The sequence below is a fragment of the Crassostrea angulata genome, chromosome 1 (genome assembly GCF_025612915.1).
Source record: "Crassostrea angulata isolate pt1a10 chromosome 1, ASM2561291v2, whole genome shotgun sequence".
Taxonomy (NCBI): domain Eukaryota; kingdom Metazoa; phylum Mollusca; class Bivalvia; order Ostreida; family Ostreidae; genus Magallana; species Magallana angulata.
In genome coordinates, this window is record NC_069111.1 from 45,407,439 (window position 1) to 45,426,162 (window position 18,724).

General features: G+C 33.9%; 1 protein-coding gene and 1 non-coding gene across 2 annotated transcripts; both read left to right on the top strand.

Annotated features, from left to right (window-relative positions):
* Positions 1–684: 684 nt before the first annotated feature.
* Positions 685–11,402, top strand: LOC128188327 (uncharacterized). Its single transcript, XM_052859312.1, has 15 exons — positions 685–765; positions 1,126–1,230; positions 1,527–1,544; positions 1,849–1,911; positions 2,601–2,634; positions 2,889–2,966; positions 3,509–3,548; positions 3,870–3,978; positions 4,198–4,273; positions 5,587–5,749; positions 6,085–6,281; positions 6,519–6,697; positions 7,050–7,228; positions 9,297–9,384; positions 9,502–11,402. The coding sequence occupies exons 1-15, from the start codon at positions 732–734 to the stop codon at positions 9,768–9,770; spliced, it is 1,632 nt and encodes a 543-aa protein (XP_052715272.1). The 5' UTR covers positions 685–731; the 3' UTR covers positions 9,771–11,402.
* Positions 11,403–12,807: 1,405 nt separating this feature from the next.
* Positions 12,808–12,880, top strand: Trnav-cac (transfer RNA valine (anticodon CAC)). The gene has a single exon. It is a non-coding gene; the product is annotated as a tRNA-Val (tRNA).
* The last annotated feature ends 5,844 nt before the right edge of the window (positions 12,881–18,724 follow it).

Sequence of the window (18,724 nt, forward strand, 5' to 3'; positions counted from 1 at the left end):
ATTGCTTCATGTAGTTTGTAGCATATTTTAGGTATCTAATACCCCTTCTCATCCACCACTTGACAGACGTAGTTTCAACTAAATATGCTTTAATCCCAATTTAAAACATTTACCGAATTAACGTTATAATTATCGTTATATATATTATAGCTGTTTGTTCATTGCTTCATCCATTTTACTTTTATGTAACATTATCCCTTAATTTTTTTAATCAATGAATTATGTACAGATAACGTGTTAGGCTTAGCAAATGTTTTGTTTCAAAAATAAATAAATAAATAAATAAAATATGTAGTAAACTATCCAAAACCTTTCTGAACGAAAAACGGAAATATGAAGCCTTTCGTGCTGGTTTTCTTTGTAGTAATTCATACTGCTTGAAAACAAGATTGGGAGGAAGAACTTCGAGAACATTAAACTGTGCGTAAACCAATGTTACGATAGAGGATAGCTTTCATTAACGCAGTTTAACGTTATGCATTTATAATTATTTTCAGCACAGCAGCTTGTAAATCTTAAAAGTGCTTATAAAATCTAGGCATTGGCTTGCCCCTAGCTGAATATTTCGCAACCCTGAGTCTGACATCGAAATATCAGGCTTAGTTTGTAGACTGGAATAAGCGGGTTGGTCATCTGTATAATGATATTTTTTCATTTTCTTTAGAATAGCAGCCATACTGTACAGTAGTGTAGAAATACTAGGAGACCTGGTATAGGGAAGTGTGTCAGTCATGTCGGGCAGGGAGGAAGGCACGCAGGAAAAAGGTGAGGCTTAGCCCAACAATGTAAACATTCTGATTGCTTTGTAGAAAAAAAATGGTAATGTCTGTTGGATATGAGTTTTCATTATATAGTGCAACCATAGTTATGATTATAATGCAAGCAGTGTGTTTGTTTGGATCAGTGTTAATTGCAGACAAAGTGAGAGATGCATTGTACACATAATATTGAAATTTCATAGACATCAGTATTTCTTTGCCTTTGGTATCAGGATGTTTTCAACAGATGACTGCAACTTATTGATCTAAATTTTGTTAATATGGTCACCCATAGAAATTAACTATTTAATTAGGGAGTACTGAAAATGTGCTTAAAATGCTAAAAAGTAAAATTATTTTGATCCAGATGAAGAAGAGGAGGAAGATCGACAGAGAATGAGGGATGCGGCGAGACATGTTCTCCAGAGTCAGAGTGAGGCTCAAGAGGATTCAAGGGAACATCAGCAAGTTGGTAGGTACTGGTAGTGAAAAAAATGTTTATATGTTAGCTGGTTTATTGTAGTTATGTGGTCAATGTAATTAAGGATTGGGATATTGGGACTTTTTGGTCTATTAAATGTGTTAAAATACCATCAGAAAACTTTGAAATGAAAAGAGCATTCATTGAGTTGAAAAAATAGACCATATATATATTGAATTTTTTCCAAATTAAATGAGTAGTACATATATTCCAGTAAATATGATATATCACAGTCATCAGGAGTGATAATTCATGTAGTGCATGGCATCTATTCATTACTTTTCCAGATTTAAATGAAATAGGTGGTAAGTATGCTTTTATATGTTTTTATTATGAACATCTAAGAATATAATGACATAAAATATATACCGGTACTAGATAGATCTGTGAAAATTAGGTATACAATTATCATAATGTTAAAAATCATCAATATATATATATTATTCATTATACCCTAATTTGATAACTGACATTTATTATAAAGGTATGTGTGTATCCTCATTTCATAAACAAAAGAATCAGAGTGAAATTTATCTTGATGGATTTTAAGACTACAATTATGAAATGAACCTTACAGAACTAAAGTTTTTTAATCTGTGTTTTCAATAGTGCGGTTAGAGAGTCCTCTAAATGGAGCCCCGGTTAATGGAGAACAAAATATTCAGAATATTGGCAAGTATTCATACACTGTACTCTAACATTTCAGTCCATGTACAAGTACTTTGAGATGTCCGAATATTGGAGATATCGAGGGTAGAATACTTCAACAATGATTGGTTGAGACTTACAGATCACTTCAAGATATCCATTGTATTTGAGATATCGGTGTTCGAGATATCGAAGTTCAACTGTATCTATATTTGCCATCATAACAAATCAGTCCATGTACATACATGTATCTATATACCCGCCATCGTTGTTCAACAAGTAGTACTTCTAAAAAAAACAGCAAAAAATCTCTGACGAATAATGTTAGTTTCTTATAAACTTGGGAAAAGTTGATACTGTATGTACTTGTTACATCAGTAATTTGATTTATCAATTAAAAGGAAAAAACTCAATTCTGTAAATACCGTAGTTATTCCCAATTTCAATGTGGAATTTTTTTCCTTTGGAAGAAAAAAACTGAACCTTTTACATTCTGTTTTGACAATTTTTGGTCACCAAAATGTGTACATTATTCTTAAAAGTATGGTAGATGTTTTGACACATGCATCAACAAACTTTTGAGATATATACTTTTTTCAATGTACCTGGTAGTCATATGAATATTTATCTTTTAACTTTTCTGATCATGTACATTTACTAGATATTGCTCTAGAATTTTTTGAACATCTAATTCTTCCTTTCTTTTTTATTAGAATTACCAACTTATGAAGAGGCTATGAAAATAACGTATGTATTGTATTTATTGAAAATCATGTTAACAGTAAAGATAGACTGATAAGGGGGTGGGGTAGAAAACATTCCTTTTATATGTTTTTGTACAGTGTTTTGATGATTTTTGTGATAGGATATCAGGAAATTTTAGACACATGGAACTTAAAACGTTTACAGTATATACATGCATAATATACAAGTGTGTAAATATATTCCCCCATAATGCTTAAGATGAGCTTATTAATAAACGTTTATTTCCCTGTTGACAGTGACACCAGCGTGGATATAGACACTGGGCGAGTGGATATAGACACTGGACGACCTGACTCAGGACTTCGACTCAGAAGGTAACCAGTGGAATTACTCTGTAATATTTGCTAGCAAATCAAATATTTTATTAAAATGTTTAACCATAAACTCAGGACAATGTAATTACAGTAAAACATGCTTAAAACAAATTGTCTGGGACGGGCGATTTTGGTTCGTTATAAGCGCAATTCGTTATAACCATCAAATTTACAACACAAAATAAAGTCACGGGGAATGAAATTCACTTCACTGTATGTCAATTCATTATAAGTGTGTTCACTATAGCCATGTTTTACTGTATTCTTTTTAATATACTTTTATGTGATCATATCAAAAGAAGGTTGTTTTGCTTTGGTACTTTATCACATTTACCAATAATTTAATGCATGTTTTTCTGTATACTATGCATGATATACATAAGTAATGCATAATATACATAAATACTTAAATGTAACCCTGAATAATGTTTGTTAATTTTGTGATTGTGATATACATGTATGTTGAAATACAATTTACCTATACCATGGAATGGACCCCCTGCTATGGCCTCAAATAAAATTAGTAACTCTACATTTTCTAGAGATCACTCTCAGGAGGAAAATGGTTTCTCTGTGCCAGCTGTGAGTATAATTATTACTTGTTATACCACGGGAGAGAGAGAGAGAGAGAGAGAGAGAGAGAGAGAGAGAGAGAGAGAGAGAGATGCAATTAGATGTCATAGAACATGTAGAATTTCAATATCATCCACCAATTTCAGCAAAAGGACACAGATTATGGCAAATGGCAACAATCTCCTTAAACACAATTTAGCATTTAAATATATGCATATATAGTGTACCAAATGTACCAAAAATAAACAGAACACTGATAATCAGTCTAAAATATAAATGCAGCTACTAGATGAAATTACTCTCTCAATAAACATTTGTGGTTTGTAACAGGCATCATATCTTACTGACAAGGAGACGTCAGACAAAGAAGGAGGAGATAAGTATGTGGTGTCAGGAGAGGAACCGACCAATTCCAGACGGTACAGCCAGATGTCTATAGGTCAGTAATCGGATCTTACACAGTAGGGCTTCAGATATTGTAATACATTGCCAGAAATATAGACATTTCAAACTAAGGATGATTCTGTTTTGGAACAGAATTTTTATACATTCTTTTGTCTTCCATATCCATGTACAGAATTTCACTTGTCGGGGGGTTGATATTTGACATACATTGTAAGCATAATTTAGACTCTTATTTAAAAAAAAAAATTTTTAGAAGCTGAGGTGGATGGTGGTCATCGTGAGGAGAGGTTGAGTGTTTTTGAGGTTGAGGAAGGATCACGAGATGAGAGGTAGGAATCTAAAATGAGAAACAGGCATAATTACAGTGTATATCATAAGTTGTACAGAAAAAGAGAAATTGAATAAATATCTGAACTCACTTTGTAAATTAACACAAATACGAGGGTCAATCAAAAATAGGAAGACAGTGTGGTTGTCTATCATATATTTTTCTATGAATCATAGATATCAGATTAATCTATGGTCAGCCACTTATTTTTTTGATATGTGAAGTTTCACTCCATTTGATGAAAAGATATTTGTGTTACCCAACTTTAAAATCAACATGGTTTGTCATCAAGGAGCACAGAAATTTCAAAACATGACATCAAGATGATGCACGCACGGCTTATAGTAATACCCCTTCTTTACATCACCCATAGTCTTTACAACATGACATCTTATTTGCTCATATTTGTTCGTGAAGCACAAGTTAGTTCCTTAAAGTTTTCTTTTATTACCACATGTCTTTACTTTGCAGTAAGAAAACTCCTAAATGTCAGATGACGTTACTTATTCTTTTGACCAAATATTTATAGATATTTTATTCTCTTTGACTATTTGATGTCCAAAACACAATTTCCATCACCCCCACAAAATGTAATTCAAATAAACACAAAAAGGCAAATAATTTTGTACATATTACATGTTTTTGCACCATTGAGCCTTTTCACAGTGTCTATCGATTATATTTAAGTTAAATCCATACTGTTTGTATTTCTCATTGCTCTGTGAAGTCCGGCGACATCAACATTTTTAGTCAATTTTAAGAGGACTAGCTATTAGTCTTTAGTTTCTGATTTCTGTTCAACCAAACAATATATCCCGTCATTATTGAGTACATACATGTAGAATAATAGACAATACTTAATTTGAGGTTGCAATATTATTTGGTTTTAAGCCAAATATATGCACATGTACCAGTACATGTACAGTGTATTACTTTCGACTTTATATGGTTTATTGTTGACATAACACAAATTTTGACCCTGTACCATGGCTCATTTTTGCAGAATTAGATTCTAAATAATTAAAAAAAAATAAAGGAATATATTAACTTTTTTTTATTTCAAATTGTTTGAAAGTATTGCTAAATTGTGTCTACCAAATTAAGTAATGATTTGTTATTAAGTGAAATAGCTATGGCAGAAGTCTTCGAATTTTTGGATTGGCCCTTGTATATTTACTAAAAATACATGAAGTTATACTTGTTTGACCCTGACCTTTCGATTGGGCTAGTACACATGTTTCAGGTTTTCCATGTCAGCTTCATGAAATTTCTGATTGCAATGACAAACTGGGGTTTTTCTTTTTTTTTACCCAGAGATGAGTCTGGATCTCGACTCCAGAGGTTTATCCATCGGCGGATGCAGAGTATCTCGTTTAACAAGCTCTGCTGTGCCGTGATTCTGGTCACTGGGGTGCTCTCTCTCATTGTCTTCCTGGGAGTCTTCCCAGCAAGCTTTGTTTACCTTGACTACTATCAGGTAAATAACTTTAACTCTGGTATTTATAATTAGTAAGTCTCCTGCAGCATTATTAAAAGTAGGAGTCATATGATTAAGGATCACATAACTTTACATGCACTGTAAAACTACAGGGGATAAATCAGAGTAAGTTTTGATTTAGTTTTCACAGCTGATACAAAAATCTTTGTTGCATTAATCAATATGAAAAACTAAAATATTTTATCATGTAATAATATTTAAAAAAATTAAGTGGAAGATTGTTTGCAATTTTTTATCATATAAAAGAACTAACAGGTTAAAGAATATGTTTGTCTGACTTTTATTACAAACACTTGTACTACTGTGGTTGATAGATTGCTCTGAAGTATAACAAAATCACGGGGGTGGTTGACAGATCGACCACGTACGAGTTTGGCTGTTACATCCTGGGGCCCAGTGTGGGGTTTCTGGAGTTTGATGGGACTGCCCATACTGTGTCCAAAACTCACGGTGTCTTCACTGTGGACAAAATGCCAATCACAATCTCCTACCATGTGCAATATTTTCTGAGGTAAGAATTATACATTGCTGGTGTCAATCACTAAGTGTTATTTTGAATGAGTAAGGGATCATGATTAATTATAAAATCTTTTTTTTCTCTATACGTATTGTTTCTGAGCAAGTGTCCTGTAGAAATTTATTTTGTCATTTAAAGCAAAGATAAAGATGATAAAATTTTATATATGGAACAAGGACAACATGCACAAAGTCTCACAGTGTGTGTAAGTGAATTATTTCTTACTTTTAGAGAGAAAGAGGTTGGTGTTTTACACAGTGAGTTTGGGATGGACTATGATTCAGTCATCAGGAGTGTGATAGAAAGTGAAATCAAGAACGCGGCTGTTCCCTACAGCGTCGACCAGTTCCGACTACAGCGATCCGTTTTGGAAAAATATTTCCACAGGAAGCTGAAATACAGATTAGAAGGTATAAAAAAAAAATACCACTTCTTTATGTACTTCTTATGTAAATAAATTGATATCGTGGATGGATCAACCAAATTAATTTTGCCTGTCAATGTGTATTACTGTAGTTGTGTATGCACTGCCAGTCACTGGGCACTGTTGTGTACTGAGGTTTAATTCATGATTTAGTGAAAAACACAATTTCAAGCCCGATATGTAAATTTGTAGCGTATTGTATGTACTATAAATGAAATATGTTTTTATTAATATTGCACTTCAAAACGTTCCAATTCATGGATCAACCTGAAAACTGGTATTCAAGGAATATTAAGGAAACAATAATATGTTCTTTGATATTGTGTGTTCTTCATCAGGAGACTGCTGCCCTGCCTGTTGCCCCAGCAGTTGTAACAACTTCACAGCCTGCTCCCTGTGTCCACCACCGAGCACCTGTAGCCAGGGGTTCCACATCAATGTGGAGTACTTCCACCTCGGACAGGTGGATATACCATCGCAGGTGACAGAGAGATATCTCACCAGGACTCTGTTAAAGGTACCAGCTTCTCATTGGATGAGGTCCACAGTTATTGGGGTCAGGGGTTTAATGGGGACGATTCTTCTAGCCTTTAGCTTTCCTCCTCATATTTGACACAATCTCACTGTGGGGTTTAATCATCCGTGGACCTTGCTTATGCACTTTCATCCAAGACAAACATGTCATTGATTTTTTGCCTACTTTGTCTCCAAGAAGCTGTTTCTCTTTGTTAACCACAGTGGGCCAAAAAATATTGTCATAGACAAGAGGCCCAGGGGCCACATTGCTCACCTGAGCAACAATTGCCTTAATTCTGATCAAATTAGATTACAGTATCAAATTATCTTGACAACTAAGTACAGTAGATCTTGCTAAAAAAAAATTGAAAATCTGCCAATTTTTATCCACCTCTTTTTTTTTGGTAAATACCAAGCCCCTTTTGTTGTTGTACCTGTAAGAAGATTTTTCTCTATTCCTATATACCCCCCCCCCCCCGATTTTGTTGCCCCACTTTTGTCTAGGGAATCATGGTTTCATCAAACTTAAATCTGCATAGCCTGTGCTTTCACACTAAGTACTGAGTTTTGGAATGAAAACTTTCCCATAATATTTTTAAAGATTTTCTCTATATATTCCTATGTAAAAATTTTAACTGCCATCAAGGCCCCGCCCTACCCCAAGGGACTGTGATTTTGCAAACTTGAAATTACACTACCCGGGGATGCCTCTACACAAGTTTAAGCTTTTCTGGCCAAATAGTCTTTAAAAAGAAGATTTTTAAAGATTTTCTCTTTATATTCCTATGTAAAAATTCATCCACCATTGTGGCCTCACCCTACCCCTGGACTATTATTTAAACAAACTTGAATCTATACGATCTGGGGATGCTTCCACTAAAATTTGGGCTTTCTTGGCCTAATAGTTTTGAGAAGAAGATTTTTAAAGATTTTCTCTATATATAAAAATTTATCCCCCATTGTGGCCCCGCCCTACCCCCCGGGAACCATGATTTGAACAAACTTGAATCTACATTATCTGAGGATGGTTTCACTCAAATTTGAGCTTTACGGTCTAATAGTTTTTGAGAAGAAGATTTTTAAAGATTTTCTCTATATATTCCTTTGTAAAACTTGATCCCCCAATTGTGGCCCCTCCCTACCCCCGGGACCATGATTTGAACAGACTTAAATCTACACTATCTGAGGATGCTTCCACTCAGATTTGAGCTTTCCTGGTCTAATAGTTTTTGAGAAGAAGATTTTTAAAGATTTTCTCTATATATTCCTTTGTAAAACTTGATCCCCCAATTGTGGCCCCACCCTACCCCCGGGGACCATGATTTGAACAAACTTGAATCTTCACTATCTGAGGATGCTCCCATTTTAATTTGAGCTTTTCTGGCCTGATAGTTTTTTGAGAAGAAGATTTTTAAAGATTTTCTCTATATATTCCTATGTAAAACTTGATCCCCCTCTTGTGGCCCCTCCCTACCCCTGGGGACCATGATTTGAACAAACTTGAATCTACACTACCTGAGAATACCTCCACACAAGTTTAAGCTTTTCAGGCCGAATAGTTTTTGAGAAGAAGATTTTTGAATAATACCAACAAATTTTCAATAATTCTCAATTATCTCCCCTTTAAAGAGGGCGTGGCCCTTCATTTGTACAAACTTGAATCCCCTTCACCTAGTGGTGCTTTATGCCAAATTTGGTTGATATCTGCCCAGTGGTTCTTTAGAAGAAGATGAAAATGTGAAAAGTTTATAACGACGACAGACAACGGACAAATTGTGCTTGAGCCTTTGGCTCAGGTGAGCTAAAAAAGCTGTAGATTTATTCAGTGTATTCTTCAAACTTATCAGGTCATCCACTTCTCATTTTATTAATCACCTGAATCATTTTTTAGATAATAAAGATAACATACAATGAATTGAATTGATAGATTGCAAATCTTTTAGTTAAAGTAGGGTAGGCATAATGCAAAATTTAGATTTTCTTATCTCAAAGTAATCTAGATTTGTTATGTCATGAATGTGAATGAAGAGTTGTGATTATTTTGTAAATGTGACATTGCTGATTTGCAGGAGTATGCAGACCGTGAATATTTCATACAGAATAAAGTGATAGAGACCACAAAGACTCTCAGACTGACCAAGGAGATCAGGAACACAGGTATCACCACATCATTTCTTTGATTCCTTTGCACCAATACTCTACATCATTCAGTATTTAAATTTCTTAATAATACAAAGCATGAAAAATCAATTTATCTTTTATTGATTATTTCAGCACAAGAAATCCAAGAGGCAGCAAATGTTGAGGCTCAGAAGATCGGCGTAGTGTCCACTGCTAACTATGAGGCCAACTTGACCCAGGCCACAATCTCGGGTCTGTCCGGCATGTTCAGTACACTGAAGGTCACACAGGAGGATCACAAGCTGTCACTCATGATGATACGGGCACTGGAAGACGTCGCCGTAAAGGGAAATCTGTACCGGACATACGGTTATGACAATGAGACCATGTCTCTGTATACTAAGGGCATGTCTATCAGTTAGCCTCCCTGTAGACAAGGATATGTCTCTGTATACTAAGGGCATGTCTATCAGTTAGCCTCCCTGTAGAGACGGATATGTCTCTGTATACTAAGGGCATGTCTATCAGTTAGCCTCCCTGTAGACAAGGATCTCTGTCTATCAGTTAGCCTCCCTGTAGACAAGGATCTCTGTCTATCAGTTAGCCTCCCTGTAGACAAGGATCTCTGTCTATCAGTTAGCCTCCCTGTAGACAAGGATCTCTGTCTATCAGTTAGCCTCCCTGTAGACAAGGATCTCTTCTCTGTTCATTTTAGCTCACTTTGTTCTTTCCTTTACCCTCGTTGTAATTTGTCTGTTTTCTTGAATTCTACATTTACATTTATGCTTTTTCTTTATAACTCAGGATATGTACATGTATCAGATTAGTTTACTTGTTACACACCTTATTTTACGTATGTGTAAACTAAATGCAGCAAATTCTCTGTATTTTTATACATATTATGTCCCATGAACATTTGGAAAATCTGTGTTTATATTGCTATTATTAGATTTTTGCATGTAGGTACATGCACTTCTCTAATTAACATAGTTTTAGGAAATTCTATTTGTGATATGAAAAAAATATGTGCATCGTTAATTACATGTATTATATGTATAAGATTTATGAAATAAAGGCAAATTTGTATATTAACTCAGAACTGAGCAGCATTTTTAATATAACCAATCTTCATAGTACCATAGATTTGTGTGGACCTCATAGATATTTCTTAGATTTTTTACTACATGTATGTATTATTAAAACCTATTTGCTTCAGATGGAAACATAAAATTCAAATTCACTTTGCATGAAATTATGGTTTACTTCAATTATGGATCTGTATTTCCTTTTTCTTACAAATTGAATGTTAAAATTGACACAGCTGAAAAATTACTACAATTAACTTTGTGTACTCTTATGTTTTGTTAATCATTTTATTTTTAATAAAGCTAAGGCGTGTTTAGCAGAACAGGTGCTTGCGAGGGCTCGCCAAAATATGTGTTGCATGTATAGGGAATTTTGACAAGTGCTCGCAAGCATCTGCTATGTTGAACATGCCTCTGCTATTAAAACCAATATTTTTTTCTTTAACAACGTATCTTTCATTATTTATACCAAAGAAAGTGCTTTACTAATATAATCATGTTAAGATGCTGTCACTGTGTTATTTTTCATCTGATTTTCCATCCGATTTTCTCATCTGATCCACTTTCAACTAAAATTGTACTGAGTGACCACTGATAAGTCTAAAGTCGAAAGCAAAGTCTGAAAGTTGATTGAAAATCTGATGTCTGCCGATTTTCAATCGACTCTCTGGTGAAACCGTGACGTCACATTGACTTTTCCCACACACAAAAAATATTGAATGGGTTTTATTAATGGAAAATCAGTTGTAAATCGTATCATGTTACCACCTCAACAATCAACTCCAATCAACTTACCTGAGCAAGGCGATTGAAAATCAGATGAAAAATTGCATTGTGTGACCGCAGTCACTATGAGTAAGGGTGCTATCTACATTGACTTGTATTTTTTATAAAATGTATATGTTGCATATAATGTACAAGTATATGTATGTTTGTCTATACCTATTAAAAAATAAATGTAAATTTTTAGCTTTTATTCACAGTTTTTATCCAAGAACTTATTGTCATTGAGATGAGAGACATAAGTAACATGTTGTTTATGTCTCTGTTGAGATAAAGCTTCTGTAAAAGAATATCGGAATTAATTACACAGGAATGTAACAACAATCTATTTTTGTTAACCATTTGTTTGCTTCTGTTTGTGTCAGTTTAGCATGCAAGGTCTTGTCAAGTTATGAGAGGGCCTTCAGGCCTGCTATAGTCCCACATTATGCATAGTTATGCATAGTACCGATCAGACCCAACCTAACACCAGAGTAAACTCGGGGTTTACTTTGGGTTTACTCGAGAATTGCGTTTGGAGTCAACTATACGCAAGGAAGTGTGAAGCAGACCTGTATTTTATCTTATCCTACTGCCTGTGATTCCTGCCCCTTGTATATTCCGAATACACAGTTAGCGTCTGCTTTCAGGGTATACTTCTGATAAGGGTTTACTCTCTGTGTCCACTCTGTGTTTACTTGGGGTTAACTGTGGGTCCACTCTAGTAAACCCAGAAAGTAAACCTAGGGTTTAGTTTGGGTTTACTTTCGTTTAGGTTGGGTCTGATCAGTACTGAAGCTTTGTCATTCGTTTAACAGTTTCAACAATTTCATAATCAGTTAATACATGTAGTGATGAATTATTAATCATCATTATAGTAACTGAATAATGTGGAAAACTGACACAGAGGTGACTTCTTCACATGAGCTTTATCTAATATCTACAACTTTTTTCCGTGGTCGGGGTTCTAGGGATACATGTAATTTTGTTTGCCGGTATTGGGGAGGGGGGAGGGGCAGTCAATTTCGGAAAACCTAGAGCTCTGCCGAGTCTGGCCCTTGTGTCGATCCACGCACGCTTTATCTAATGGTTGTTTGTCCTGTCCACTTGACCTACATAATCATGTAGTAGCCTATATATACTAAGTATATAACAAGTGGCTCAAATCAAGTCTTTGTAACATGAGATCGGAAGACTAATGACTATTCAGTAGGGCGTTAAAAATTTACATTAAAATTACACATCGGCAAAATGGCAAATACGACCCGGCAATTTGGACAGACCATCCAAATAAAAATAGAAAACAGAAAAAAATAACAAAGACTGGTTTTTACATTTGGATTACCGCCCTTTGAAAGGATGATATCCGATATAGACCCCCCCCCCCCCCCCCCCCCCCGAATATTTATACTTGGAGTATTGGTATCCCACGGAATGGAATGCATTATTACACTGTTATATTATTAGACATGTCTTGATGATTTAACCCATTTTAAAAACTCGATAGATATTAATAGACACCCTGCTGCGCATAACATGGCAACCACGACCGGGATCTTATCAGGTAGGCTTTAATTATATAGATATTTTTAAAACGCCTGTTTATATCAAGGGTTTCATAGTGTAGTGGTTATCACGTCTGCTTCACACGCAGAAGGTCGCGAGTTCGAGCCTCGCTGAAACCTTAATTTTTTTTTCTTCAAGATTTCAAGCGTTTACCCTGAATCCAAGAGGAACGATCATCTGAAATTATTGAAATGACCATTATCAGAAAACAGGAGTTTAGGTAGCCTATATCTTTGCAGCGGTTCTAAACGCCTATGACGTGACCTGCGCGATTATGATTAGGAGAAATCGTTGTTTAATAAAACCAAACTCCTTACATCCAATTTTAATTATTCCAATTTTAATTTTTGCAACTAAAATATTACAATCTGTAGAATACGAAATGTCTACTACACAATATGGATGATATATCGGATGCTCAATATATGATTGTCTTTATAACTGACAGGAAAGACCATTATACAGCAGTGTCTCGACGCAGCGCCTCAACCTTCAGTGCACACTGAAACATTACAATCCTGTTCGGAATTTGTATATATATGTTTATATTTAAGGAATAAGGAATCATTCTTTGACGCAGGGTGTTAAGTAAGCATATGGGCATTCAAATTTGAATTTTAAAAGTATTTTCAATATATAACTTATCTCAAAATGTACGCGATAATGTGGATTTTTGTCAAAAGAGTTATGAACAGATGGGCATTTCGTATATTTTCGTAATGTAGCGTGAAGGCCTCCATTGGACACCAATGAAGTAAATTAGAAAGATTTGAATATCTGGAGATGACGATTCATTTTTTATTCCTTTTTTAATCTTCAAAATTCATATAGCAAAGGCATCTACTACCACCGCCTTCCGTCCCTCGACTTGAGGGTAATTTCACGGAGGATCTTGGAACCGCTTTCCATTTTATAACCTATTTACTTTCTTTGTTCAGTCAGGACGAGAACCCGATTCATAAGAGCCCACGCAGCCCATTTGACACCCTCCCCCCTTTCGAACGCTCTTGAGAAGAGCAAAAGCAGTTAAAAGGTGGAATAACACATCATCACAAAATGGTTGACCGCGCTGATCGAAACGACATTTCGTTTTATTAAAAGGATTTTGTGGACTGAAACTTGTAACTTACTTCATAACCGAGTGGACAAAGTGTCGGACTTGTGAACCGTACACCCCGTGTTAAATTCGAATCCCGCAGGGGCTTTTGTTGTTATTTACTGAAATAATTATTTTAGATATTCATTTTTTATCCCCAAACTGCCAAATTTTCGCTTATTTGACATATGTACAGTTTATTATTATTATATCTTTCATTATAAAAAACTGTCCTGTTAATTTGAGTGACTTTTTCCAGGTGTGTTAGTCCACCTTAATTGGGGAGCTCTAAAACAAGAATCACGTTTCCTTGATTAACCTAATGCAGAATGCAGTAATGATAGATCAAATATTGTCCATTAAAAAAAAAATTTAAGGACAACGAATTAACACAATGAGAATGGAGTTTTTATTTCAAATTTCATCTAAAACAACGACTTTTGTAACTTAGATGGAATTCTGTAAGGATATGACGTATATAATACATTGGTATCAGAAATTTAGTATATAAATATACATGTATGTACATTTTCTTTGGGTAGAACCGACGATTTAGTAAATCGAATTAGTCTAACTTGTACAAAAATCGGTTTAAACATTATTCTCAATTTACAAAACAATTCATCACTATCCAAATTGTACAAAGGATTATAAAATTGTTTTGTAAAATTTTGACTTTTATTTCTTAGATTCGGAATTTTTTTTCATACATGTATTAATTTATAAATCTAAGTAGTCAAATGCACTTGCTGAATTCTAATTTGTAAGTACATGTAGTAAAAATATTTTGTGAATATGGATGATTCAGCTGAACACCGGTAATAATTATTACATACAAGATGAAATCCTCTGACATTAAAACACGGATATAAGATTATTCACAAAATTGTCAGTTAACGACTTTTTGATCCTCACGATACATTCAGGAGATCGCATAAATAAATTCCTTTCTGTTTTTTAAAAAGAGCAACTTTTGATGATTTTTATTGATTTTAAATTTCTTTTGAGTTCAACTGTTAATGGGTCAAACTTAGACAAGAAAAACATTTCCAAAATCACGTGTCGTTACACAACCAGCGTACTTTACTTTCCATGCAACCAAATAAAGTTAATTATAGGATCAATTTCGTTATTGTAAAAATAAACCCATAACACTTACCCAAAGTTTTTTAAAACGTATTTTGACATTTAGTTTTATATAGGTATCAAACGATAACCATTAGTGATTGGGTGTGTTATATTCGATTTTAATTTTGATGATTTTAACTGGGAGCAAGAGCTGATCATCAAGTACATACATGTAAATTTGTTTGCTCAGTATAAATAATAGCTCTCTCTCTCTCTCTCTCTCTCTCTCTCTCTCGTTTGCGTGTCTTCTAAAGGTCGTTTTATAATAATATATTCAGCAATGGATTCCGTGGATCATTTTGCTCAACTAATTAACAGTTTTCAAGCTTTTTGTGTATCTTTATAAAATGTTTCATAAATAAAACTTTAACTATATCCCAAGGGGGTGGAGAGGGGACTTGATTATTTTTAGGACAAAAACTCTATTTTACATGTTTATCAGGGTGCTTGTATAGAAATCTTACAAATTGAAGTCATGAAATAGACTTTCCCAAATGCGGCCATTTACTCAAAATTGCTCAACCATGAACATATTATTGATACGGGAATCACTGTATTAAAACATGTGTGTGCAATATCAGGCGCTTGTATTGCTGTTATCGGTATAACAGAATGTAGAACTGTACTGCCATGCGGGGGATTCGACAGACATTATACGTTCTTTTCCTTTACAACTTGACAATAAACAAAAAAAAAACAACGTTTCCCTGGACCAATATATTCATGAGTTAATTGAATATTGATTCTTAATGAGGACCGAGTCACTGATTGAATAGTCACGGTTATCAGGTATCACGATAATCATCATATCATGATCGGAAATTCCATAGAAATTAGTTATAAAGTACAAGTCCTTCGATATATACAAATAACGTATGGTTGTTTATGTTGGAGGAGAGTCCAGCGATGAGACTATCTGCGCCGGGTCATAAAAAGACCGCCTGACCCCGGTGCGTCAGACCATTAGTACGGACACGGTCATATTCACTGTATTTTGAGGCGCAGTGTCCATGCGTATAAAATGGGGGCGCGGGAAACAGCTCTCCAGTATTCAACTGGAAGCTGTCTTTGTGTCTCCTCTTTTTATAAAGGTAAGATAAATACATAAACATGCCCATTCTTAAGCACTCTGATTAAAATCAGATCCTCGATCCGCTCCTTGCTTTTTTTATTGTCGCTACACATCAATAGAAAAACAAGGAGTGGATCAAGAATCTGATTTTAATCAGTTTGATTGGGGGGGGGGGGGTCAGCTAATATTTTATTATCATTAATTTTTATTGTAATATTGTGTAACTTTTTTTCAAATCACTAACATTCAACCATATTTAAAGTCATTTGTGGCTGCTTATAAATATATCAAAGTTGTCCACAAACACCTAAAACAATTTTTTTTAGCTTTGTCACCCCATTATTGATCATTATTGATTTTATTTTTTTTTGGGGGGGGGGTATGAATTGAATATTTAAGAATATATAAATTTGTTTTATTGAAAATCTTTGTTGTAAATATTTTAGTGGTCCTGGAAAAAAATCTTATTAAGACTCACACAGTTTTCATAGAATTTTTTTGGTTAGATCCTATTTGAAAAAGATATCTATACAATTTAGATTCCATTTCCCACAAGAATGCATTTATCCAAGTTTACAAATTAAACGTTATTACGAAATCTTTATTTAGTTGCATAAAAAGATGAAAAAATTAGAATATTTTAAAACTATATATGTATGTTAACATACAATGTCTGTTGTGCATTTGGAGGATGTTTTCCTTTTTTAAAGCGCTAAGCACAGCTGCAGCGCTTTTTTCAATCGCAACTTCTCGGGCCTTTCCGGCAGGCTCGGAAAAACACCTCGAATGTATTAACAACACCGGATGTTAGAATTTTATACAAAATGGAGTCGCTTCCCATTAAAATAAGTATCGGCTAGACAGTCTTGTATGTCGCTTCTGTGTTATATTTTACTGTATATCGTTTACTTTAATGAAGTATAGCTCACATCTCAACAGATCGTAAATTTGTTCTATTCATTTCAAGTTTTACAAAAAGGGGGGTTGTCATGGACGCCTAGGTAATACATTCGAGGTGTTTTTCCGAGCTTGCCGGAAAGACCCGAGAAGTTGCGATTGCGCTTTTTTGTCGCCAGATTTCTAAACTTACTTCCACTTTCGTTTTCGCGTTTCCTATATACCGCCACCTACTGACGGATGCTGGGAGGTCGTACCCTGGAGATGACGTACTCTTGAAATACCATATATAACTTTGCAGTAGGCAGAACTTATTTAAATTGACGTTATCCTGCATGCAGATGCATTTGTTCTACCAGAATATATTAAATTAACAATAAGTTTCATTTAAATGTCATTATTATATATCAGATACGGGTGCTCCAAAAGCCTTATCATGATGATTTTTTTCGAGAAAAAAATTGATGTTATATTTTAGGTGTTTATTAATAATTGGAATAATTCTACATCAATAGGTTTTGGGTGTTTTTAAATGTAATATGTTACAGTTATGAACACCATGTTTTATACAAAAAATGCAGAATTTTTTATACAAAATTTTTTGATTAACACCTTAAATTTCCACGATAATTTGTGTTGCTTTTTATTAACATTATTTTAGGCTTCATTTTCTGTATGCAATATTTCATTATTTATTATTTTTCTATCAATTTGCATTGATATGTAATATTATAATTTTCCAAAACCAATGATTTGATTATTATTTATAAAAAAGATATAATTGTCGAGTTACTTTAAATACTATGTACAGTAAATATAAGTAATAATCTTTATAAAGTGATACCAGCTAACCTCGTTTAATTTGCAAATATGATTTTATTAATGATCTAATTAATGTGCAGTATTCTTCAAAATATACGCTTTGGTATTCGAACAATATTTCCAGCCTAATTTAACAATACGCCATACAAAGACCCCTAATGAATAAACATTACCAGATGTTAGAATATCAAAATGGAGTCGCTTCATTTCATTTAAGAATCAACTAGACGGTCTCTTCTGTGGTATATTTTAGGGTATATCATTAAAGTAGCGAAATCTGTTTAAAACTAACTAGCAATATCATCATAAAATTACTACAAATAATCTAGATTTCCAGAAATTGCTAAAATTTTAAAATCAAGCATTCTCTTTTTAAACATGCTTTAAGGCAGATTGTTATATAATTGTAAATTTAAAATTTCAATTTTACATATTAAGTGCATTTTTCTCAATAACGAACAATATGATTCTTTACATTTATTTTCATATCAATCGATATATTTTTATCACTTTCTTCCCGGCTTAGCGCTTTTCAGTACTTTCAGTACTTTGATTTAATTATAACTACTTGTTGATTTTTGTTTGCTTCTCTCCTTTTTTATGTGTTTGAATTAAAGTTGCAATTTAATAGCTTCCCATGTAGATAAAATAACTTCCTCTGATGGAGAAGTGCCAAGAGATGTTTTGATCAATTCACAAATATGCATCGAAATTTAAGAAAAAGAAATTAGTAATGCAAAAAATGCCTTTTACTATTTTAAAGGATAAAATCATTAAGAAATTTTTAAAAAACATAAATAAAAACTATGAACAGAGAGAAATATATGCGTGAAGCGTTAAAATTTTTTGTTTTTTATAAAAAGCGAAGACCGTTTAATATATATAAACTTAATATACAATGAAAACAAATCATGCATATTTTATATACCGATAGTTGTAGAATTGCAA